The 19870-nt window shown below is 40.0% G+C and overlaps 1 protein-coding gene across 2 annotated transcripts in view; it reads right to left on the bottom strand.

The window, feature by feature from the left end:
• Sema5a (semaphorin 5A) overlaps positions 1 to 19870 on the bottom strand; it is a 424233-nt gene that overhangs the window by 233349 nt on the left and 171014 nt on the right. For both annotated transcript variants that reach the window (XM_055618999.1, XM_055619000.1), the window contains one exon: positions 4357 to 4456. In XM_055618999.1, coding sequence (XP_055474974.1) covers positions 4357 to 4456 — 100 coding nt within the window. The remainder of the gene's footprint in view (positions 1 to 4356; positions 4457 to 19870) is intronic.

The following is a 19870-nucleotide window of genomic DNA, read 5'->3' as shown; positions in this document are numbered from 1 at the left end:
TTTTGTGATTGTTTTCACATAAAATTGAAACCAAGTTTCCCAGAGAAATGAATCACTCAATGTGTTACCTATCGTGAAACATTGTCGGATGCACCAGGTTCTGGGCCTCAGTCTCACCACCTTACACATAGAGAGGGTTGAGGCATCTGGACTGTGGATGAAGGTTGGCTTGTAGGCACTAACAGGGTCCATTCTGAGTAAAACACCACAGATTACAAATGTGCACAATAATGGGTATGCCATCATTAAACTTAAGACTGAAAGTCAGAAGTTAAATATGGAAAGCAAATAATTAAATATGCAAAGCATAGAAAACAAATAGAATTTAGGGAAAAACATATTTAAAACAAGGTACACATTGAACAGTGCTTTTATTTAGAAAACCACCTTGAAGAAAAGTTTTCCATAAAGCCAAAAAAAGTCAATGTCTTCCTATTGTTCTATGGCAAAGGTGCTCCAGCAGCTTTGAGGATGCATTCTTTCATGACAAGGGTTCAGCATTTTGCATTATTAAATGGAGCTAACTTGCAGAGGACTGGCACCGCACCGCATGCTGTGTGCATCAAGTCAGCTGTCATATGCAATCATCAGTCAAGTTCAACACGTGGCGCAGAGCCCTGTGAATCTCCATCATCACTTGCCACCCTTAGATCGAATCTGAGGCACAAGAAGAACTCATTTGCAAAATAAAAATGTTATCACCCTTTCTTACATCTGTTGCCACAATTTTATCTACAGCAAAACTGAGCCTTGTAGCTTGTGAAGTATTATTACTGCCATTCCTTTCGCAATTATCCACATAAAAACCATAAGCTAAAGCATATTCTTTTGCTTTGACTTTCCTTTCTTCTTTCATTCTATGAAATTGATTTTGGTAGGTTTTGTGACGAGAAGCATATTGCAACCCGAAACGTATTATCCTAAGAATAGAAACACATGCAAGTCAAACACCACAAGCAAATAACTGAAAGGTGGATTGTGGCTGTCTCTGCAAGTGTTGATTTCCTAACATCTTACTGCACTTCCCACGTTTCCTTAAAAGGAAGTTGGCCAAGTATAATGGCTGCAAAGACAAACATTATTAAATTTTAAAGAAGCAGGAGAAAACCAGGATTTGAATGCCAATGCATTTAATTTTATTTGAATGTCAACATACACCTTGGAAATGATAGGTGGATGAATCCTTCTAGAAATTGCATGGATTCTGATTCAAATCCCTTCTGGTGCTACATAAGCACAGATTGCCTAAAGAGGTATTTTATTCTGCTGCACAATGGGCTCCCCTTATCAAAGAGTGCTAAGGATTTTTAACTGACTCCAGTCCTGGGATATAAACCATTGCCGGTACAAAGAGCAACTAGTCCAGATATGTTCTTATGGTATCTAGTGCTAAACAATGAACAATATAAAGGGATCCCATTCTCTTTTTTCACAGCTGGTATTTAAAACCATTACTGGTTTCTAAAAAACACACGTGTTATCCAAACTTGTCTTGCTGGGTCATGGCTTCCCAAACTAGACCTGGGCTATCTTTAAAGTTTCATAAGTTATCAGATTCCCTCTCAAAGGTTCTGAGCCTAATCCCACAAAACTTCCTAAATGAAATTCCTGCCCTCTTCCTTCTGGGTTATCTGCCTGAAAAGCTCATGTGCACGAGCGTGGATTCATGCTTCCTCACGCTGCAGGCTTGCTGGGAGCTTGTTAAGAGAGCAATACTTTGTCATGGACTATTTCATTAATCTGCACAACAGCTGGAAGGAGTGAAAATTACTATATCAACTTTAAAGATAAAAAAATAGGCTCAGATGCAGGCTCTGGGTCTAGGAGCTTGGGAAGCCTCGCCCATCCCATTCTTCCTCATTTATTCAATACCACAAATGTATTAGACACTGTCCTAGGAAATAAAATGCAGACTGTGTCTCCAGGGTCTCCAGCCTCCCAAAAACATGTTTTGATTATCTGAAATTCAGGCGTCAATGAGCATACGACATTTTGTCTGTGTTCATTCTGGACACAATGCTATGCCGCCCATTCAGGCACTGGTCCATTCTCTCCCAGAGACCTCAGCTTGGAAAGCAATGCTATGGAGACCCACAAAGCTGCTCAGACAGAGAGACACAAGGGTGATTTTCTATTGAGAAGCATCTCTAGCTGCTACTGCACCCAGAGCAGGCACAGGAGACAGCCTGCCACACTCTTCAGTTTATTCTGTGTCTTGTCATATCCCTTAATAGAAACTAGTGTCCTGATCAAATGTCAGATTTTTCAGTCCTCAAGAGATGAGGAGTCTCTCAAGCCCAGTGAATGCAAAGCCCTTTTTAAAGGTTTGAAGGATGAATGAGGGATGGAGGGCCAACACTGGCTGGGTCCTCTTTCCTTTGGGTCACAGTCAAAGCCTAGCTGTGAGATATACAGCCTTGTCACCTTCTCATGCTAGTTCCAGATGTAACTATCTTCAGAAAACCTGGGGTCATTCTAAACCTGCTTTCTGAAATGTTCTCAAGGATATATGAAGAAACAAATCCAATCTTAGTATTAGGCTTATTACATAGTCTGATAACCTTAGGCCCATACAAAGGGGAAGAAACTATGCAATATTTTAGGGAAACAGACAAAAGATTTTGCCCATTTGCTAACTAGGAAGAGGGTGATACTTGTGATGAAATAATACAAACCCTCAAAGGTGCAGTCAGAACAGTAGACCCCTGGGTACTAATGGAACCATGCAACACAGGCAAAGATAGAAGACCAGGATTGAGGTGGGTCCTTCTCAATGTGAAGAATATTTATTCCTAAGAAGAAAAGTTTGGCATGGGTTGATGGAAGATTAGCTAGTATTACAGGAAAAAAATCAAAACAGATCGCTGAGACAAGAAAGTACACTACACAGCTATAGGAAATCTAAATAATTCCACAAGCCTAGATCATGTGGGAAATTATGAGAGATACACATGAGATACCAAGGCAGAGTGTTGGCAGTCAAAGCAGAGAGCCAACTCGTATCCAATGGCTCTCCCAAGGGCAGCCATTATATAAAGATATGATGTTAGCTTTGGTTACAAAAGGAAAAGAAAAATGTAGAGAATGGGAGGCCAGTTTAAAACTCTTGCAATGTACAGCCCACTCTCTGAGTGATGGAATGTGATGAGATCAGCATCAGAAACTTCTTTGTCCTATCAACAGTAGCTAGTGAGGAAAAAGACACCAAGGATCTAGCTCACACCCACACTCTCCTCACAACCATCCAAAGTGGCACTGTGATTTAGGCCCTCTTCTCTTCACTCACTGACAGTTTCAGCTACAGACCACACTACCTACACATGAAGGCACACATTAAGGCTCCTCAGAGCCTCCAGGAGAGCTGTGCTATATAAAGTTAGTAACCTCTCATTTCCTCCCCAAACTCTGGAACAGGATCTGAAAGCAGATGATGCTAGCAGACATTCTATGTTTAACTAGAAGACACAGAAAACAATTTAAATTGAGCTTCACTCAGATTTGTGTAAGAAATTTACAAATCTCCGATCAACAAAATACATGTCACATAATTCAGAAATGCATCTGATATGGAAAAGAAACAACACAGCACTGCTCCCAGTGCCTTCCTTGGGTTCCAGAAGAATTCATATTTACATGTGGCATGTTCCTGGATGTAGGAATTAAACACATTTTCAGAGGAGACATCAGTCAGCCTGAGGGGGACAACTCTAACTCTGGGGGCTGGGCTCCTGTGTCAGGCACAGACAGGTGTAGTCTCCACATGTGAATCTGTTGCTCTGAGGAGAGAGACATGGTATCTTTCTTGAATTCTCAGCTTCCTGGAAATGGCCTATTCAAAGTCACAAAAAAGGTAATGAAGGGTGTTTGGAAGCACATGGGAGCCTGTGGTCTCTAGACCTCCATGGAAGAACATACAGATAAGTCAACAACATGTTTTCTTGGGTCAAACTGACTGGGTTGGAAACTGGAGCCTATCTTTCAGAGTGTACACGCCTCTGCACAACAAGCTCATTTACTTACTGCCTCACTTTCCTCACCCCCAAAGTAACGTTATCTCTATTAAAGTAAGAACTGATCCCTGACAGAACACTCCTCTGGGATTCTGGGCTGAACAAGTCCATAAATTCAGAACTGAAGAATTACTGCAGCAGGGAGGGGCTGATCCAGGCTGGCAGTGAGGAGCACCTCTGCTCCCTGTCTGAGGATCTAACACACGACAAGAACACAGCACTACTTTCTTAGAGGAAACTGCATTATTCGGGACTCTTTGATTTCATCCAGGAAACCCAGGTGTCAAGCACAGATGACAACAAAGTTAGAAAAATGTTTGTGGAGGCAAAATACAGCATCTCTTACCTTGTTCCTACAACAAGTTCTTTCTGTCCGGGGTCAAATGTTAACCTCGAGAAATCCACAGCATTCTCTGCTCTGAACTCGCGTAACCAGGGGCCAATTTCTAAACATGAAAAAAAAAGAGAGATAAAAAGTAATAAATTATCTGCTTCAAGGATGACAGAGAGAGCAGAGCAGCGAGGACTTGGGGGTCCCTTGGTGTAATCATTAGGTGCCACTAGAGGCTTTTTGTCAGGACATCATAGAATCCATGCATTAACCTGAAAAACACAGAGGGTGGCCACCCAGTGAACAGCAACGCAGATGTCATTGCTTGTTATGTACAAGCCATGTTGTCCTTTGACTGAAGGATGAGCATCCACAGGACCCGTCAGAGGAATAGGGAATGGGAAGGACAGCTTTCTGTGAGACTTTGGGTTGAGGCACGAACACTAACTAACCCACTGGGCTTGGAACCAGGGACAAAGCATGCACACCTCTGCCTCTTTCAAACCAGTGCTTCCATTGTGGGCCATTCAGATTTCTATATTGGCCCTGCACTTAGACTCGTTAAACACATTTGGTCCTTTATAGCTGAGAAATCTGTAGCTACTCCTAGAACTCATTTTCATTATTTCTTTTTATTTTATTTTTCATTATTTTCTGTGTTTATTATTATTATTTTACAATATATCCTGATTGAAACTCCCTCCTGAAATCCTTCCAAGTTCCACCCTCTCTCCCTCTTATACCCTATCCCCTTCCCTTAGTACATTGAAAGGGGGAGTTCTCCTCCCCTGCCATCTGCCCATAACTTATCAAGTCCCATCAGAACTGCCTGCATCCTCTTCCTCTGTGGCCTAGCAAGAGAGCAGGCAACCAAGTTCATGACAGAGGCAGCCTCTGCTCCCCTTACTTGAGAACCACATAGAGACTGAGCTGACAATTGGCTACATCTGAGCAGAGACTCTAGGTCCTCTCTGTGCATGGTCCTTGGTTGGTGCATCAGTCTCTGCATTATCCCCTGGGCTCAGGATTTTTAGCTTTATTGGTCTCCTTGTGGGGCTCCTGTCCTTTCCGTGTCCTTCTATCCCTATCCTACACCCATTTCTTCCCTACTACTCCCTGAGTCCAAGTTTGGCTGTGAGTCTCACTCAGCATCTGCTTCAATCCCCAATTGGGTGGAGCCTTTCAGAGGACCCTCTCTAGTAGGCTCCCATCTTGTTCCCTCTCTTCCACCACTTCTGGTGTCTATCCTATTTGCCATTCTGAAAGAGATTTAAACTAAGGGAAACCAGGAAACAGTCACTGTAAAGTCACAGGCTTCCTCCCCCGCATCACTGTTCACTCATGCTAGAAGGCCCCCAGCCCTGAGTCTGATTATGCTGAGACAACACCATTTGCAGAGAGATGTAACACTATTTCTGAACCATGGCCCATTCCTGGCACTGAAGAAACATGCAGCGTGTTGTTTGCCAGTTTCCGGATACCTTCTCCTCTTCCTTGGCAACCAACCATATAATTGGATGTTCTTTTTCATCGAGTTAGTTTTTGAATAATGTAATACTGACTAAATGGGCATATGCTAACTGTCCAACCAATGTTGTTATTGGTTTGAAGAAAGGCGATAATCTGTTTCAATAAAGACTGAAGATAAAAACAGACCCACTGTGGAAAACGTTTGTCACATAACACATGCAGCAGAGGTATAGCTTTCTGGGTGGGTAACAAAACATCTTCATTATCAGCTGCTGGAGAATTGATACTGATTGAATGTAATTTTGGTCTAAGCTCATAGAAAGACTTGCTTTTGAAATTTTAATGTATATGCTCCCCCATTTCTTTTTGGCATTTTACACACATTTTTCATGTTTACCATAAATTAATGGAAACAACTACTCATTTATAACTATGTAAATATAAGACCAATACTATAAAATGTTATTGGTAAATGATCCCTCTAAAAACTTATGGTGCAGTTAGGGCAATAGTGTTAATGTCTCTATAAACATAAATATAATGTATAAGCGTCTGTAGGGCTGCAGGAATTCTACAGCTATAGAAAGGAGAGGTCAGTGGGGCAATGGAGGGGAAGAGTCCCCCAGAATCATAGGGCACATGTGCTAGAAGAGCAGACAAGGAGACCACAGTGTTCCTCTACCCCTACCTCATTTAATAATCTGTTATCCAATACAGAGACCACACATTTTTGTTGTTCTTTTATTTTAATGATTTAATTTCATTTCTTTTTATTTTATGTTTACTAGTGTTTTGCCTGCATGTTTGTCTGTATGACAATGTCAGATTCCCTGGAACTGGAGTTATAGAGAGGTGTGAGCCTCCATGTGGGTACTGGGAATTGAACTCAGGTACTTTGGAAGAGAAACCAGTGCTCCTCACTGCTCTAAACCCCCTCTCCAGCCTATCATCTAACCATCTTTATTCTAACATGAAGACTGAAGTTTACCTCTAACCCTACCTTATCTAGGCCCCCGACTTCAACATGGGAGACCATAGTTTCTCTCTGTGTACTCTAACAGTATTTTCAACAATGGGAAATGAAAACCAAAGCTCTGGTGTCTACAATGTTGAAATGGTGCCTTGAATGTGTTGGCCATTGAGGAAGGTATAAATTCAAAGACTAGAGATGAGTGAGTCCATTCAAGAGTCAATGCATTAAGAAAGAAGGAAGGAGAAAGAAACAGTTGCTGACTGAAAATCAAGATGTATAATTACACATAAACAGTAGAGAAATTCATGGACAGTCTATGATATCTGGGGTTCATAAGAGGTGTCACAAGAAAACTTTTACAAGTTTTCAAGTGAGCAGTTAACTTATTGATCAAAGACCCTGGAAATAGGAATAAGCCACTGACAGAGAAGATGCTGTGGAAAGTGTAGACAGTAACAATACTGGATATTAAAAGCACTGACTACCATAGAATTTAGTTAGCAGCCATGAAAACAGATATGTGAGAGGTGCTGGGAGGATCTCATTAGTCAGACTAGAGATCAGAGGTGAGACCAAGTGAGAAAAGCGAAACAAAACAAAACATTTGCAGGTTAAATTAAGGAGTCAATGTTTAGGGGCATGACTTGATTTACTAAAAGATCAGGAAACCATAAGAAAGTCACCCATAAGAGCTGACAGGTGGAAGGTGGACAAGCACTTCAGGTGTAGGTTTCCGGTCTGAGGAAGAACAAAACAACAGCAAAACAATGGTGTTTCTGAAGTATAAAGAAGCTGAGTAAGTAAAGGAAAACAAGTATAGCAGTCAGTGTGGTACAATTTCATTAACTGCAATTCAAATGTATTCCCCACCCCACACACCAAAAAACCCAAATTGTACATTTAGGGCAACGGTCACTCAACACCAGCCAAACTGTACAATTTCTTAATTTTGATTGTTTGTTGTATTCCTCACCAATGTTAGTCTGTTTCATGTTTGCATAGCATACACCCTCATTTCTTACTGAATCTATCAAGGTCATTGTGAGGATTTCTGTACCATAACCTTTCAATGTTCCCTGCAGGCCAGAGTCACAAGGCACTTTCCTCTGCTGGAGACCAGGGCTCTGATTTTTCCCAAATCCCATCTTTTTAAATTTATTTGCTACCTTTCCTAAGTCAGCCCTTTTCCCTTTAATGTCTCCAGTATAACTGGAGTCACTTTATACCACTCTGTCTAGTGTTCCCCTTTAAGACATGTTTTAAAGCTTATTAGTTGCACTAATTTGCTATTAAAAGCACATAAACTAATTACATAATTAGTTTATGATTTCCAACATATGGCATGCTAGAGAAGCAACAAAATTAGGTTTATGTGCATTATGACCAAGTCTATAATGAATATATAATATAAACATTTGTAGAAGTTGTTTCATACAAAAAGATAAAGACTCCCATCTCAGTTTGAGGTTGTAATTATTGTGATATTCTAGGTGGTAAGGAGGGATCAGTAGCATTATAAGAGAGGAATCCCAGCAATCAACTGAGAACATACCTTAAATTATGTTAAAGAAATGTATATAGTATTGCAAATCAGACACATGTGTGTACATACAAGCACACATAGAAACATACCCATATATATGTACACACAAATACATATATACACATCCAAATACAAATATACACATGCAGATACATACATGCATGTGCTTACATGAAACACAGGGAATTGGATTTATCTAATAAATATAAGAATGGCCCAGAGATTCTAGCATCATAAAATATGCAGTTTACCTTCATGATAACAGATGCCAATAAGAGCAGTAAATCATTATCAATATCGCCTTTCAAAATTCATAAAATGAACTGAAATAGACTAGATGATGTGGGTCAAGAGAGGAGACTGTGGAGCCTGGACATTTGGTAGAAAATGAGCTTATAGTTGGTCAAAAATGTAAAGAAGAAAGTCGACAAAGAGACAGCCCAGAGCACTCTCTGCATTGAGCGGATTCAGGGCTCATCGATACTATTATGCTCACTGCTGCACAGAGCTGACTTTCCTCCTTCCTCCTCTGCGACTGATAGAAGATACACATGATGGAGGGGAACTGGAATACAACATCTATCAAGACCATTGCTGGGACGTGAAGCGACACAAACCTTGCAGATTCCAACTGAACACCTCATGTATCATTTTTGACGCTTGAGCACCCTGGAAAACCCAACCTTTTCACAAGCATAATTATTGACACATGTCATCTGATAATGATTTTCTACCACAAACCAGGTGTGTTGATCTGCAAGTTCTTACGACAACATAAGCCTCACACATGTTATTTTGTCAATATTTAATCAAAAGTACACAAATTCTGCTTTTAAATTAAATGTGGCTTGTACTTTGAAGAAAACTATTTTAATCAACATGAGTGAAGGTTAATAAGCTTGATCAAAAATAATCGGGAATTTTAAACTACATGCTGACTTAGACAATGCAAGTCTGTGATCCTTCCTTACACGGGAGAGATAAGTGGGAGAACTGTTATCTCAAACAAACAAAACACATTCTAGAGATACTCGGAGTAATAATGCCATAATGGGAAACTTTGGAAATCTGAAAATATGGCCACAAAGGGATTCTGTTACTGTGGAGCAGCTCTTGATCCAAACATGACAGTGAATCTAGACTGGGTATGCTTCTGCACCACTCCAACAGCCCAACTTGGCTTGATTTGTCAAAATGGATAAGGGTGGATAAGGACTGGCATGCAGCAGCTCCAATTTTATTCCTCATTCTTTCCCTCTTCAGTCTGCTGCGGAACAGAGAAAATACTTCAAAACATCTATAAGGATTTGAAAATTCAGACTGAATCAGACTCACGATATAGCAAGGACTGGAAATGATAGGAAAATATTTTCCAAGCCACAGACAGAAAGCAACTTGCATCAGATGAAGGAGTTGAAGCACAAAGCAAAACCTATTGTTTCTATGTCTCCTGAAGCTACTGTATCCCGTTGCCATTGAAGCTATGAATGCAGAGTACGTAGCACCAACACCAGCTCCAAATTAGCTAATCCATAATCTTAGCAGGACGGTTGGCTTTAGGTTCTGTTGCAAAGAGCTCACCACTTTAAATCTCCATATTTCTTTCACTGCTTCATCAAAGGTAAGAAAATTGAAGCAAGGTAAGGGGAGTCCTGCTTAGATCAAAATCCAATGACATATAAACTAAACTAGTCATGGAGCTGTATTATGAAGCTTCCACAGACAAAAATTCAGCAGCACATTTCCAGAGCAGCAAAACAAAAGGAAAACAGCAACCTCTTCATTTTGAAAGTAAATGTATTCCAATTGATACATTGTTAAGCAAAATCAATACCCACTTGGTTTTCAACTGCAGACTAGAGTACAGTGAAATGCAACCAAGAAAGTTGCATTCACCAAGTCAACTTCTCCTTCAGCCTAAATGCATGCTCTGCTTTTGCTACTGTCACTATTAATAATGATTAATATGTCAGTTAGGATCTAGGGTGGGGGCACTTTCAGAGCTGGAAAGCTCATTCAAGTCTGACAATCTCAGTTCTTCAGATGCTCCAGATGCTCAGAATCCACATGAAAAGTCCTAAACATCAGGGCACAGATCTGTAATGACAATACTCCTACAGGAAGGTAAGTACACACAAACACACCACACACACAAAAGTGCACACCCCATTTACCATTTCCACTGTCTGTGTTTTAGGATCTAAGTGTTTGGTTAAGTATTAAGGACTAAAATACTAACCAAATACAGATCTGCTTTACTGAGATGCAGAAGGTTCTATGATAAGAAGGCAGAATTGAATAGGTTGAGTTGAAGAGCTAAAAACCTATGCAGTCATCCATTAGGATCTGGTGTGCATGTGTCTATGCGGGTGGGAGAACTAGACATCGTCCTGAAGATGGGAGAGCTGGCTCGTGGCTATTGTCAGTACAGCAGAAACTGAGTGCAGGCTGGAGTACACAGAACACTCTGCAAAGTCTTTCTTTTACTCGCTTTTTCTTAAGGGATAAAAAGACAGACTTACCTCAGAGATAGTTAATACTCTTTCAAGTTGGCAAGCCTCCCTTTTCTGTGAACTTTATCGGCAGCTTCAGAGCTTTACACGACCTGCCCTAGCAATATAATCTAAGCTAAGACTATGATCAAAAATCAAGGGAGCGAAATGTTTTAAACCCAGAACTAGCAGGTCTGTACTCGCTTGCTCTACCACTTTCTGCTTGCTAAATGTTCGCTCTCTTTCCCTGATGGCCCCCGTTCCAGACACCATCCAAGGTCATATGCAAAAATCAAGACTCCTTGGAGCAGCAGTCAGAGCTCCATGACAAGAATCGCTCCTAAAATTACATTCACAAGGACCTCAGCCCCAGATTCTTTAGACATTTTTCTAAAAGACTGTAAAATATTTCCATCTCCATACTTCACGTGTCTGTTATCTAGTAGTAAGTCAAAACAAAAATATTTCATCAGGAACCTACTATTCATCATATAACCAACTGAGGGGGACCACTCTCTTCGGAAGCCACTCTTTACACTCTCACTCTGAAATGCCATTCATTTTTGTCATTTCTCTACCTGTATGACAAATACTTGAACTATCATAGAAATAAATGTCAACAGAAAAGTTTCAGGTAACTACTGGCTCAGGTATTCCTGAGTTATTCATGGTTCCCTCAGACACATCTGGTGAGAACTAATAATGGAAAGTTCTCGGAAGGATGCGTCGAGGAACACCTTATCAATGGGGCTTGCCTTTTTGTTCTCTTACAGTTGTCAAGACCTTTGCAGTTTTCTATTGTACTAAATCCCTCATAGCAGTTTCCTTAAGATAAGGACGAGGTGGTCATCGCCGGCTTTTATTGCTGGCAACTCTCATAAGAAGTTGTGGGAATTTATATGCCAAGCAAGGTCGTGAAATTATAGGCTAGAATTAGCCTGAAATCACCACCCTTCCCCCAGGAAGCTAGTGCCCAGTCTGCTCTGTCTTAAATTTGTGGGTCTGTCCTACAGAAGGGTCTTCATTTTGCATTGTGACCCATAACATATGACTGCGAGCTATAAAATCTAATTGCAAAAAATCTTAATGTTGTGCCAGGAGACATTAAAAAGTAATTTCCTTTAGATTTATGACTTATGAATTACAAATGCTGTTAATATGACTAAAATCAGTAAAATGAACACTTTCTATGTAATGGGTACTATCTTCTCTTGCTACCCCTCTCCTATCCTACCCCCATGCCAGGAGTAGCCAAACAGGCTGTGTAAACCACAGTAATCTTATGTCTGAGAAGTGCTAAGAGAACCAGTCAGCTCTTAGTAATGACAGGGATTGCAAAAAACAGTTTGAAGGCTTTTTAGTTCACGTAAGCAACCCAACTCTCATTTCGCCACACTCATAAACATTGTCAGAGCTCAGGTGTTTTGTTTTGTTTTGTTTTGTTTTAATTCATTTGCTTAGGCTATGGTGCTCTCCTTCAGCCCCATCCTCAAACTTTATGCTCAGCTTCTTTACTTTCTCCTGTTAGCTGAAAAATCACATTCAAATGTAATATACCACCATTGCAGAATTCAGAAGCAAGTTATGAGAACTCAAGAGACATACCACAGTATTAAAAGAAGTCTCCCTACTTGGAGAAATGTCTAATGAGTCCCAGGGTGGTCTCTTTGCAGAAGGAGAGATTCCAGGTATACATAAAAACCAGAACATGCTTTCCAAAAGAAGCCCACAGTTTCCCCAGAAATTTCACTACAACAACCTGCACCAACATTCCTGGGGAGTCCAGTTATTCTTTTATGTGGCAAAGAATACTTATTAGGGCCATGCTATGTGTAAGAAACTAGTATAGTTGCTGACTGGGAAACCAAGTCACATTTATAATTTAGCTTCAAAAGACTAGACATTCACACAAGAAAGATAAGCTGAAGAAGTTATTAGTGGGCCCCACAAGGTGAAATGAAGGTAATAAATGCTTTAGTGCAGCTCTGTCGAACAAAAAAAAAAAAGTTACATATGCCATTTGGAAAATTTTAGTGTGCACATTAAAAACGCTAATAACTAGGTAAATTAATTCCTATACTTTAATTCAATTTACTTAGAATATTTTGATGTTACCCAAATAAAACCTACTGTGCTATTTTTACTGCTTACCTGCAATATCTTTGAAGTTCAATATGTATATTCTCTTGTGGGTGGGGAGAGCATGCCTTCATAGGAATTCGAATTGTGTAGGGTACACATGCGTGAGGATGTGTTTTAATAGTAGAGGCCACTCTTGGTTCGATTTGTACACTCTGTCTTTTGGGGCAGTCTCTTACTAGGATCTGGGGTTTTCTGATTATGTTAGGCTTGCTGGCCAGCCCGCCCCAACCATAGGCTCTCTCTATCTTACTAGCACTGGGATTAAAGCACACACCAGCATGCCCAGATTTCATGGGACTGCCAGTGACAAACTCAGGTCCTCACATTTCTGAACCAAACCCCCTCACTATCGTTCCAGAGCTACAGTGGTGATGTCTCAAACTCTCAGTTCTTGTACATAGCTTCTGTCTTTTCTGTGGCACAACACACATGAGAGACTGCAACAGCAAGCTTCCTTGACAACACAGAAGCCTTGTTCTATGGTTACATTACAAATGAACTAGGCCTCCTCTGAACCAACTACTGCTGAGGCAAATACAAATGGATTAGAGGCTGATCCACTCTCTACAAACATTGTTGAAGCTGTGTGGTCCTTTGAATCATGGCAAGTTTGTCCAGAAGCTAAGTGTAGAAATTTATACCTGGGGGTAAATTAATCAAGTTACAAGTTGTTTCTTAACAGCCTAGACTCATCAGGTCTAAGGGATTCAAACCAAATGTACTGAAAAAGAAGGCAGGTTTTGACTGAGTCCTTGAAATGTCCTGTCTGGTGTGAATTTTTTTTTCTTTAATTTATCTGAGAACATTAATCTGTGTTGTGCAGTCTACATTAACAATGGGAACATGGTTGTCTTTAGCCCTGTTATCTCGTTATGACCTCTGGAGGGGCTAGAGAGATATGAACTAGATCCATCAGGCAGATGCTCCATTCCCAGTAGAGAGATCCTAAATGAAAACAAGAAATAGCAAACTAAGGATGAGTCTCTCTGATTGGCATTTTGTAAACAATTTGCCAAATGTGACTTCAGGGGGAATGTTGCAAGTGTGTATAGAATTCTATGTGTATCAAATTGTCCATAGTATCTACTGGATTTTATCAGATATATGTGTATAGGTTAGTATTTGTCAACTTGACACAAACTACGAAAAGAGACCTTAATTAATAAAACTCCTCCATCATGCTGGCCTGTGTGCACATCTGTGGGGAGTTTTTCTTGGTTGTTAATTGATATGAAAGGGCACAGCCCACAGTGAACAAAGCCACCCTTGGGCAAATGGCTCTTAGTTGTGTAAGAAGGATGACAGAATATGAGACTAGAAGCAAGCTAGTATGCAGCATTCCTCTGTAGTTTTGCCCTTTGTTCCTGCTTGAGATACTGACCTAACTTCCTCATTGGTAGACTGTGACTGGGATGTATAAGAAAAATAATCCCTTTCCCCCACGAGTTGGTTGTGGTCATGGTGTTTGTTACAGCAATAGAAAGCAAACAATGACTCTATCTTTTCTCTTTAATAATTTTAATCAACATACCATCAACTTAGGAAAACATATTAGAAGGATTAACAGTTTCTCATAGTATTGTGAGTCCTTCTAGTCAACTATCAATCCTGAAAGACTTGTAAACCCATTTAGGCCATCCTCTTATGTTATGCTAAACATGGTGCATACTAAAAACTACCTATGTATTTCTGGATTAAATTCAAATACCATTAATTGGTTTAAATGAGTCAGGTATGTAAACAAATTATTAGCTCACTTAGATGGCTATTTAAATGATTAAGAAGAGATCTGAGTTCTCTTAAATAGTATCACAATGAAGATTATCATGTTAAGGGAAATAAGCCAAATGCAGAAGGTCAACTACATGTTGAATTAGTAACTTTTCTGTTGCTTTGAAAAAACACCACGATCAAGGGAGGTTATAGAAGAAAGAGTTTATTTGAGTTCATGGATAAAAAGTGATAAAAGTCCATCATTTTCACAGGAAGGCAGCAGGCATGACAGAAGGAATAGAGGATGGAACAGCAAGCTGAGAACTCACATCATGAAACTAAGCACAAAGTAAGAACACGAGCTAGAAATTCCTGTCTTTAAACTCTCAAAGGCAATATCCAGCGTCATACTTTCTCCAGAAGTGTCACAACTTCTAAATCTCCATAAATAGTACCACTGAGTGAAAGGATCAATAGTTCAAATACATGAGCCATTGTACAAGTACTCTCTTGTGTATTGTATGGATGCAGCACCTGTCAATTAAAAACCTACTCCCTATATTTAAGGCAAAAAAAAGTAGGACATAGAACATCCATCAGGCAGAAAGGTTGCTGGGATATATATAGGCATTCAGCCAGCAAGATGTGAGGAAGATGAATGCATGGTGCCTGAGCTCTGATAACCAGCCATGTGGCAGAACGTAAATTAGTAAAATGGGCTATTTTAACTGATGACTAGTCAGAAAAGAGCCTAGCTACATTGTCTAGATATTTGTATAATATTTGATGAGTCTCATGAGTTATTATTCTGAGAGCTAAAGGACAGAGGAAAAACCTACTACAACATCCTATGAGAAGCATTCTCATTCAAACCACTGTTAGTATTTTCTCTCACATAAAGGATCTAAGTTTAAAAATAGAAAAAAAAACTATGGGATGTAAGAAAACATCTAAAAGAAAGAGGAGACGGGGCTAAAGCAAGACACAAGAGCACAAAGACTCAGTATCATATATTTTCTTTCATGTGGAGCCTCTAGACAGATAGATTACATAGATAGATGATAGATAGATAGATAGATAGATAGATAGATAGATAGATAGATAGATATAACAGGTGATAGGTAGATCATTCATAGATAGAGAGATAATATATTAATGGATGAAAGACTGACAGATGATAGACATAGAGACAGAGGATAGCTTGATAGATGATAAATTGATAGATGATAGAATAATAAAGAGAAGATAGACAGATGAAAACATGCACTTATATTTGTATATATATATATATGCATATATATATATATATGCATATATATATGCATGCATGCATGCACACATACATACATAACATCAACAACATGAAAACAATGTAGGTACTATTTGGGAAGAGGAAGGGAACCAGTTAGAGAAAGAAGGTAGAGCTGGAGAGATGGCTCAGAGGTTAAGAATACATACTTCTCTAGCAGAGGACCTGATCTTGGAGTCACAAAAGACACCAGGAGGTTCACAACCACAAATAACACAAATAACAGAGATCCAAACCCCTCTTCTGGTCTCTAAAAGCACATGCACTTGTGTGCAGTTACCCCATCCCACGTATACACTTGATTTCAAACATCTTTAAAAATCTTACAAAGAAAAAAAATGTCATAGTGAAACATTTTGAAATATGTAGAAAAATAAATATTTAAAGATATATATAAAAAAGCATATGTCTGAAGTGGCTAGTCCACAGGTTTATGAGACGTAGGTTGTGTTTAGACCTGAGGTGTTAGTTTCATGACTGGAGACAAGGCAATGCCATCCATCACGTGCTTAGTGGCATTCTTTAATATTTCTCATCCACAAATCTATACAATCTGTTTCAAGAATGGTATAACATAGATTTGAAGGCTTATTTTTACATCAGACAGTTGCCCAAAAGTCAGTAAATTATCAACAGATGACAAAAATTAACACACACTCCATTCCAGTACCCATTTTTTCTACTAGGTAAGTACCACTAATATTCAAATAAAGCCAGAAGGCAGTCTGTGATAGATAAATCTTCCAAGAGAACTGGAAATAAGCACAGTTACATCCCATTGCCATGTGCGTTCCAATTCATTGTGAAAGCCACACAGACAGAAGAAATCACATTCTTGGATCTGGTGGCCCTGTGGACCTTCCAACATATGAACTTACTCAAATGTGACCAATCCCCAGCTGCCAAGCCACACCCTGAGCTTATGCTAGCTTTCTTTGTTCCCCACGTTCATGCTCACACCAGTGCCTTGGTGTTCAGTGACTCTCACAACTACCTTTCACTTCTCTCTCCCATCACACGCCCCGAAGACCACTATAAAACTTATGGGATAAAACATTCTGCTATTGCTACTGTCAATTGCTGCTATATGATGTGTGAAAATGTGTAGGTATCTGGTGATTGGGACTCATTTCTAACTCTGTAGTGATGCCTTGCTGTGTAGGATTCAACAAGCCCTTACGTGTACCAGTTATTAACTAAGGATTCTGAGTAAATGTGTCCAGAGTTCTTTTATTTATTAGTTTTTGTCTCTGTTGCTAAAAGATCAATTATGTATAACAATATAATATATGTATGTACATATATATATATATATATATATATATATATATATACTCTCAATGATGCTGCATGGTATAGATGTGTATGCTTTTTGGGTACACGTTAAAATAGTAAATGTTTTAGGCTTTGCATGTAGAGTCCTCTTCTACTGTAGTGTAAGCAGTCATTACATTCTATGAACATGCTTCTCAGTGACACTCACTCACTAAGGAATTATTATAGATTAGTTGAGAAAGAGCCTCAGTCCCCAGATGTATATAAATTACTGCATACCATGTGGAAACACTGGCAGTGGCAATTGCAGAATGCTTTATGCCATTGGCTTTATAGAGGCGTTAGCATTTTTTATCAGAAATGAGAAAGCCATGGAAAGAATCATTGCCTTTTTCATAAAACAAAGAAGATGTTGATCATTCTCAGCAGTCACACACAAAATCATTTGAAACCTCAGCTAATTACAACTGTTCCACTTAATCTGGGAGAAACCAGCAAGCTGTCTAGGCTGCCAGTCTGTCCCGTAAGCTGCATGGCTTGCTCTCAGGCTTGCATGGTAGCAGCAGCCCCAAGGTAAACACCCCAGATGCTTAAAAAAGTTATTTTTCGAACATGAAGCATAAATCTGATATTTACAACTTCAGAAGTTTTATTTCCAGTAGAAGTAGATTTTTGCCATGGTTTAGCACCCCAGGAGAGCTCTCTCCTTGCCCAACTTCTTGAAATGACTGACTACCACAAAGAGGTCCACAAAGAGATGTGAAAAGGAAATGAAGTTTTGCTTTTGTTCTGCTCTTTACATTTATTTTGGTGAATCTGTGGTTGTTTTCATTTCCAGGTACTAACCTGACAGGCTCCATAAGCCTGGCTTTGTAACAGCCAGTCCTTTGTCCCAGCAGGCCACACAACCACTGTGAGGACAAACCAGTAGCTGTATTTATGGCATGCCTGAGCTCCTTAGGGTGCTGTGAATTAAACGTCACAGTCTTATTCCAAAGCTTGTGTTTTGTGTCTTGACAGGATCACATACTTATGTTCTGACATAACCCAGAGGACTTCAGGGTCTTCCCAGATCTGAGCTTCTTCTTTATGGTATTTATCATGGTCACTGCCCCATCCCAGTAACATCTGCTAAGCAGACCAGGCCCTACCAGACAAAATGGCTAGACATCATTTCAACCTTTCATGTAGTAAATACTGACCAACTATCACTCTGGAAACTTACAGACACACAGGAAAATAAGTAGAGAATACTATTGCACTCAAAGCCTGAAACTCCCAGTAAGAGGGGAAGATCAATGACAGACAGCAAATGCCACAGTGGCAACAGAGCAGGACATGGGTTCATAGTGTGACATGGGTGGACTCAAAACAGAGTATACAGAGAGGGCCACTTTCTGCAGATGACATTTAAGATGGAATGATAATTGGATGGAATAGCTGCACAGAGGACTATGAGAGCTGATTCCAGGAGGTGCCCCTTGGTGAGTAGATCCAAGGGTAACTACTGAGAGAAGTTAGAGAAGAGATGACAGGCAGGCAAAGCACATGCTATCTTACAGGCCAAAGCAAAAGGCTCAGGTTGCTCTCTATGACAAAGATAAAAACTTACTGCTAAAAAGTTGGGCATTATTTTGACTTAACAGAAACATGGTCATGGCTGTAAATACTCAATTATACTGTCATTACCACAGACAACCTTGAGTGGCTACATCTGAGTTATAAACAAATAAGAGTCATGGTAACAAGCAGTGGGCTAGGTCTGGCCTTTAGCTCTGTATTTGTCTCTAATTCCTGTTGTGAGGCCCTGGGAAGCCAAGGCATGTGTGTATGAGGGGAGAGAAGACCTAAGCTGCATGGCATTCTCAAAGGTGATGATGGCTGTCCTGTAGGGCACAGTCACAGAAGACAGAATGCAGGAGGCAGGACACCAAATAGTCTGGGGAAGATGTGATAGAGGGGAGCAAGTATAGGGGGTACCCTGGATTAAATGATTAGCTATATGTGGGTGACACCCAGGCTTTGAGTAGAGCCTTTCTCTCTACAGTCCCTCTTCTGAGATGTGGTGATGAACAAAGAACAGGTTATAAGCACATTACAAGTGGCCCATTAAGCAGAGACATTGAGTAACAACATCACCTTCCTGTTAGGGGCTCCAGGATAGAATCTCTTTCTTACAGGGCTATTGGAGTATTTTTCTAGAAATCCCAATAAGTATACATGACTTGTAGGTGCTGGCTGCTTCTGGAACTCTAGGTAGATGGGCACAAAGGAAAGATTTCATAAATGCCAAGACACAGATGGTCTTTACTAAGGGAGTATACAGGCTGCTCCTGGGGCAGGTTCGGATGTGAACAGAGTTAGGGGGACAGGAAAACTGACATATGCGTCACCGAGTACAGAAAGAAATGAATATAGCAAAGATGAATAAACAAACCCCATGTTCTTCATTAGAAGGGTCAGCTTATTCTCTATAAACCGTCTAGAACTTCTGTGGTTCACGGAGGAACTTCAGAATGAATAATCACCACAGTATTGATCTAAGAATTAATCTAATTACTTAATCCCACCCCCAGACCAGTATGTTATTTATCTTCCCATGTGCTTTTGCA

This window comes from Psammomys obesus, unplaced genomic scaffold (genome assembly GCF_907164565.1).
Source record: "Psammomys obesus unplaced genomic scaffold, mPsaObe1.curated_primary_1811, whole genome shotgun sequence".
Lineage (NCBI taxonomy): Eukaryota > Metazoa > Chordata > Mammalia > Rodentia > Muridae > Psammomys > Psammomys obesus.
This window is presented reverse-complemented; position numbering and strand designations above follow the sequence as displayed.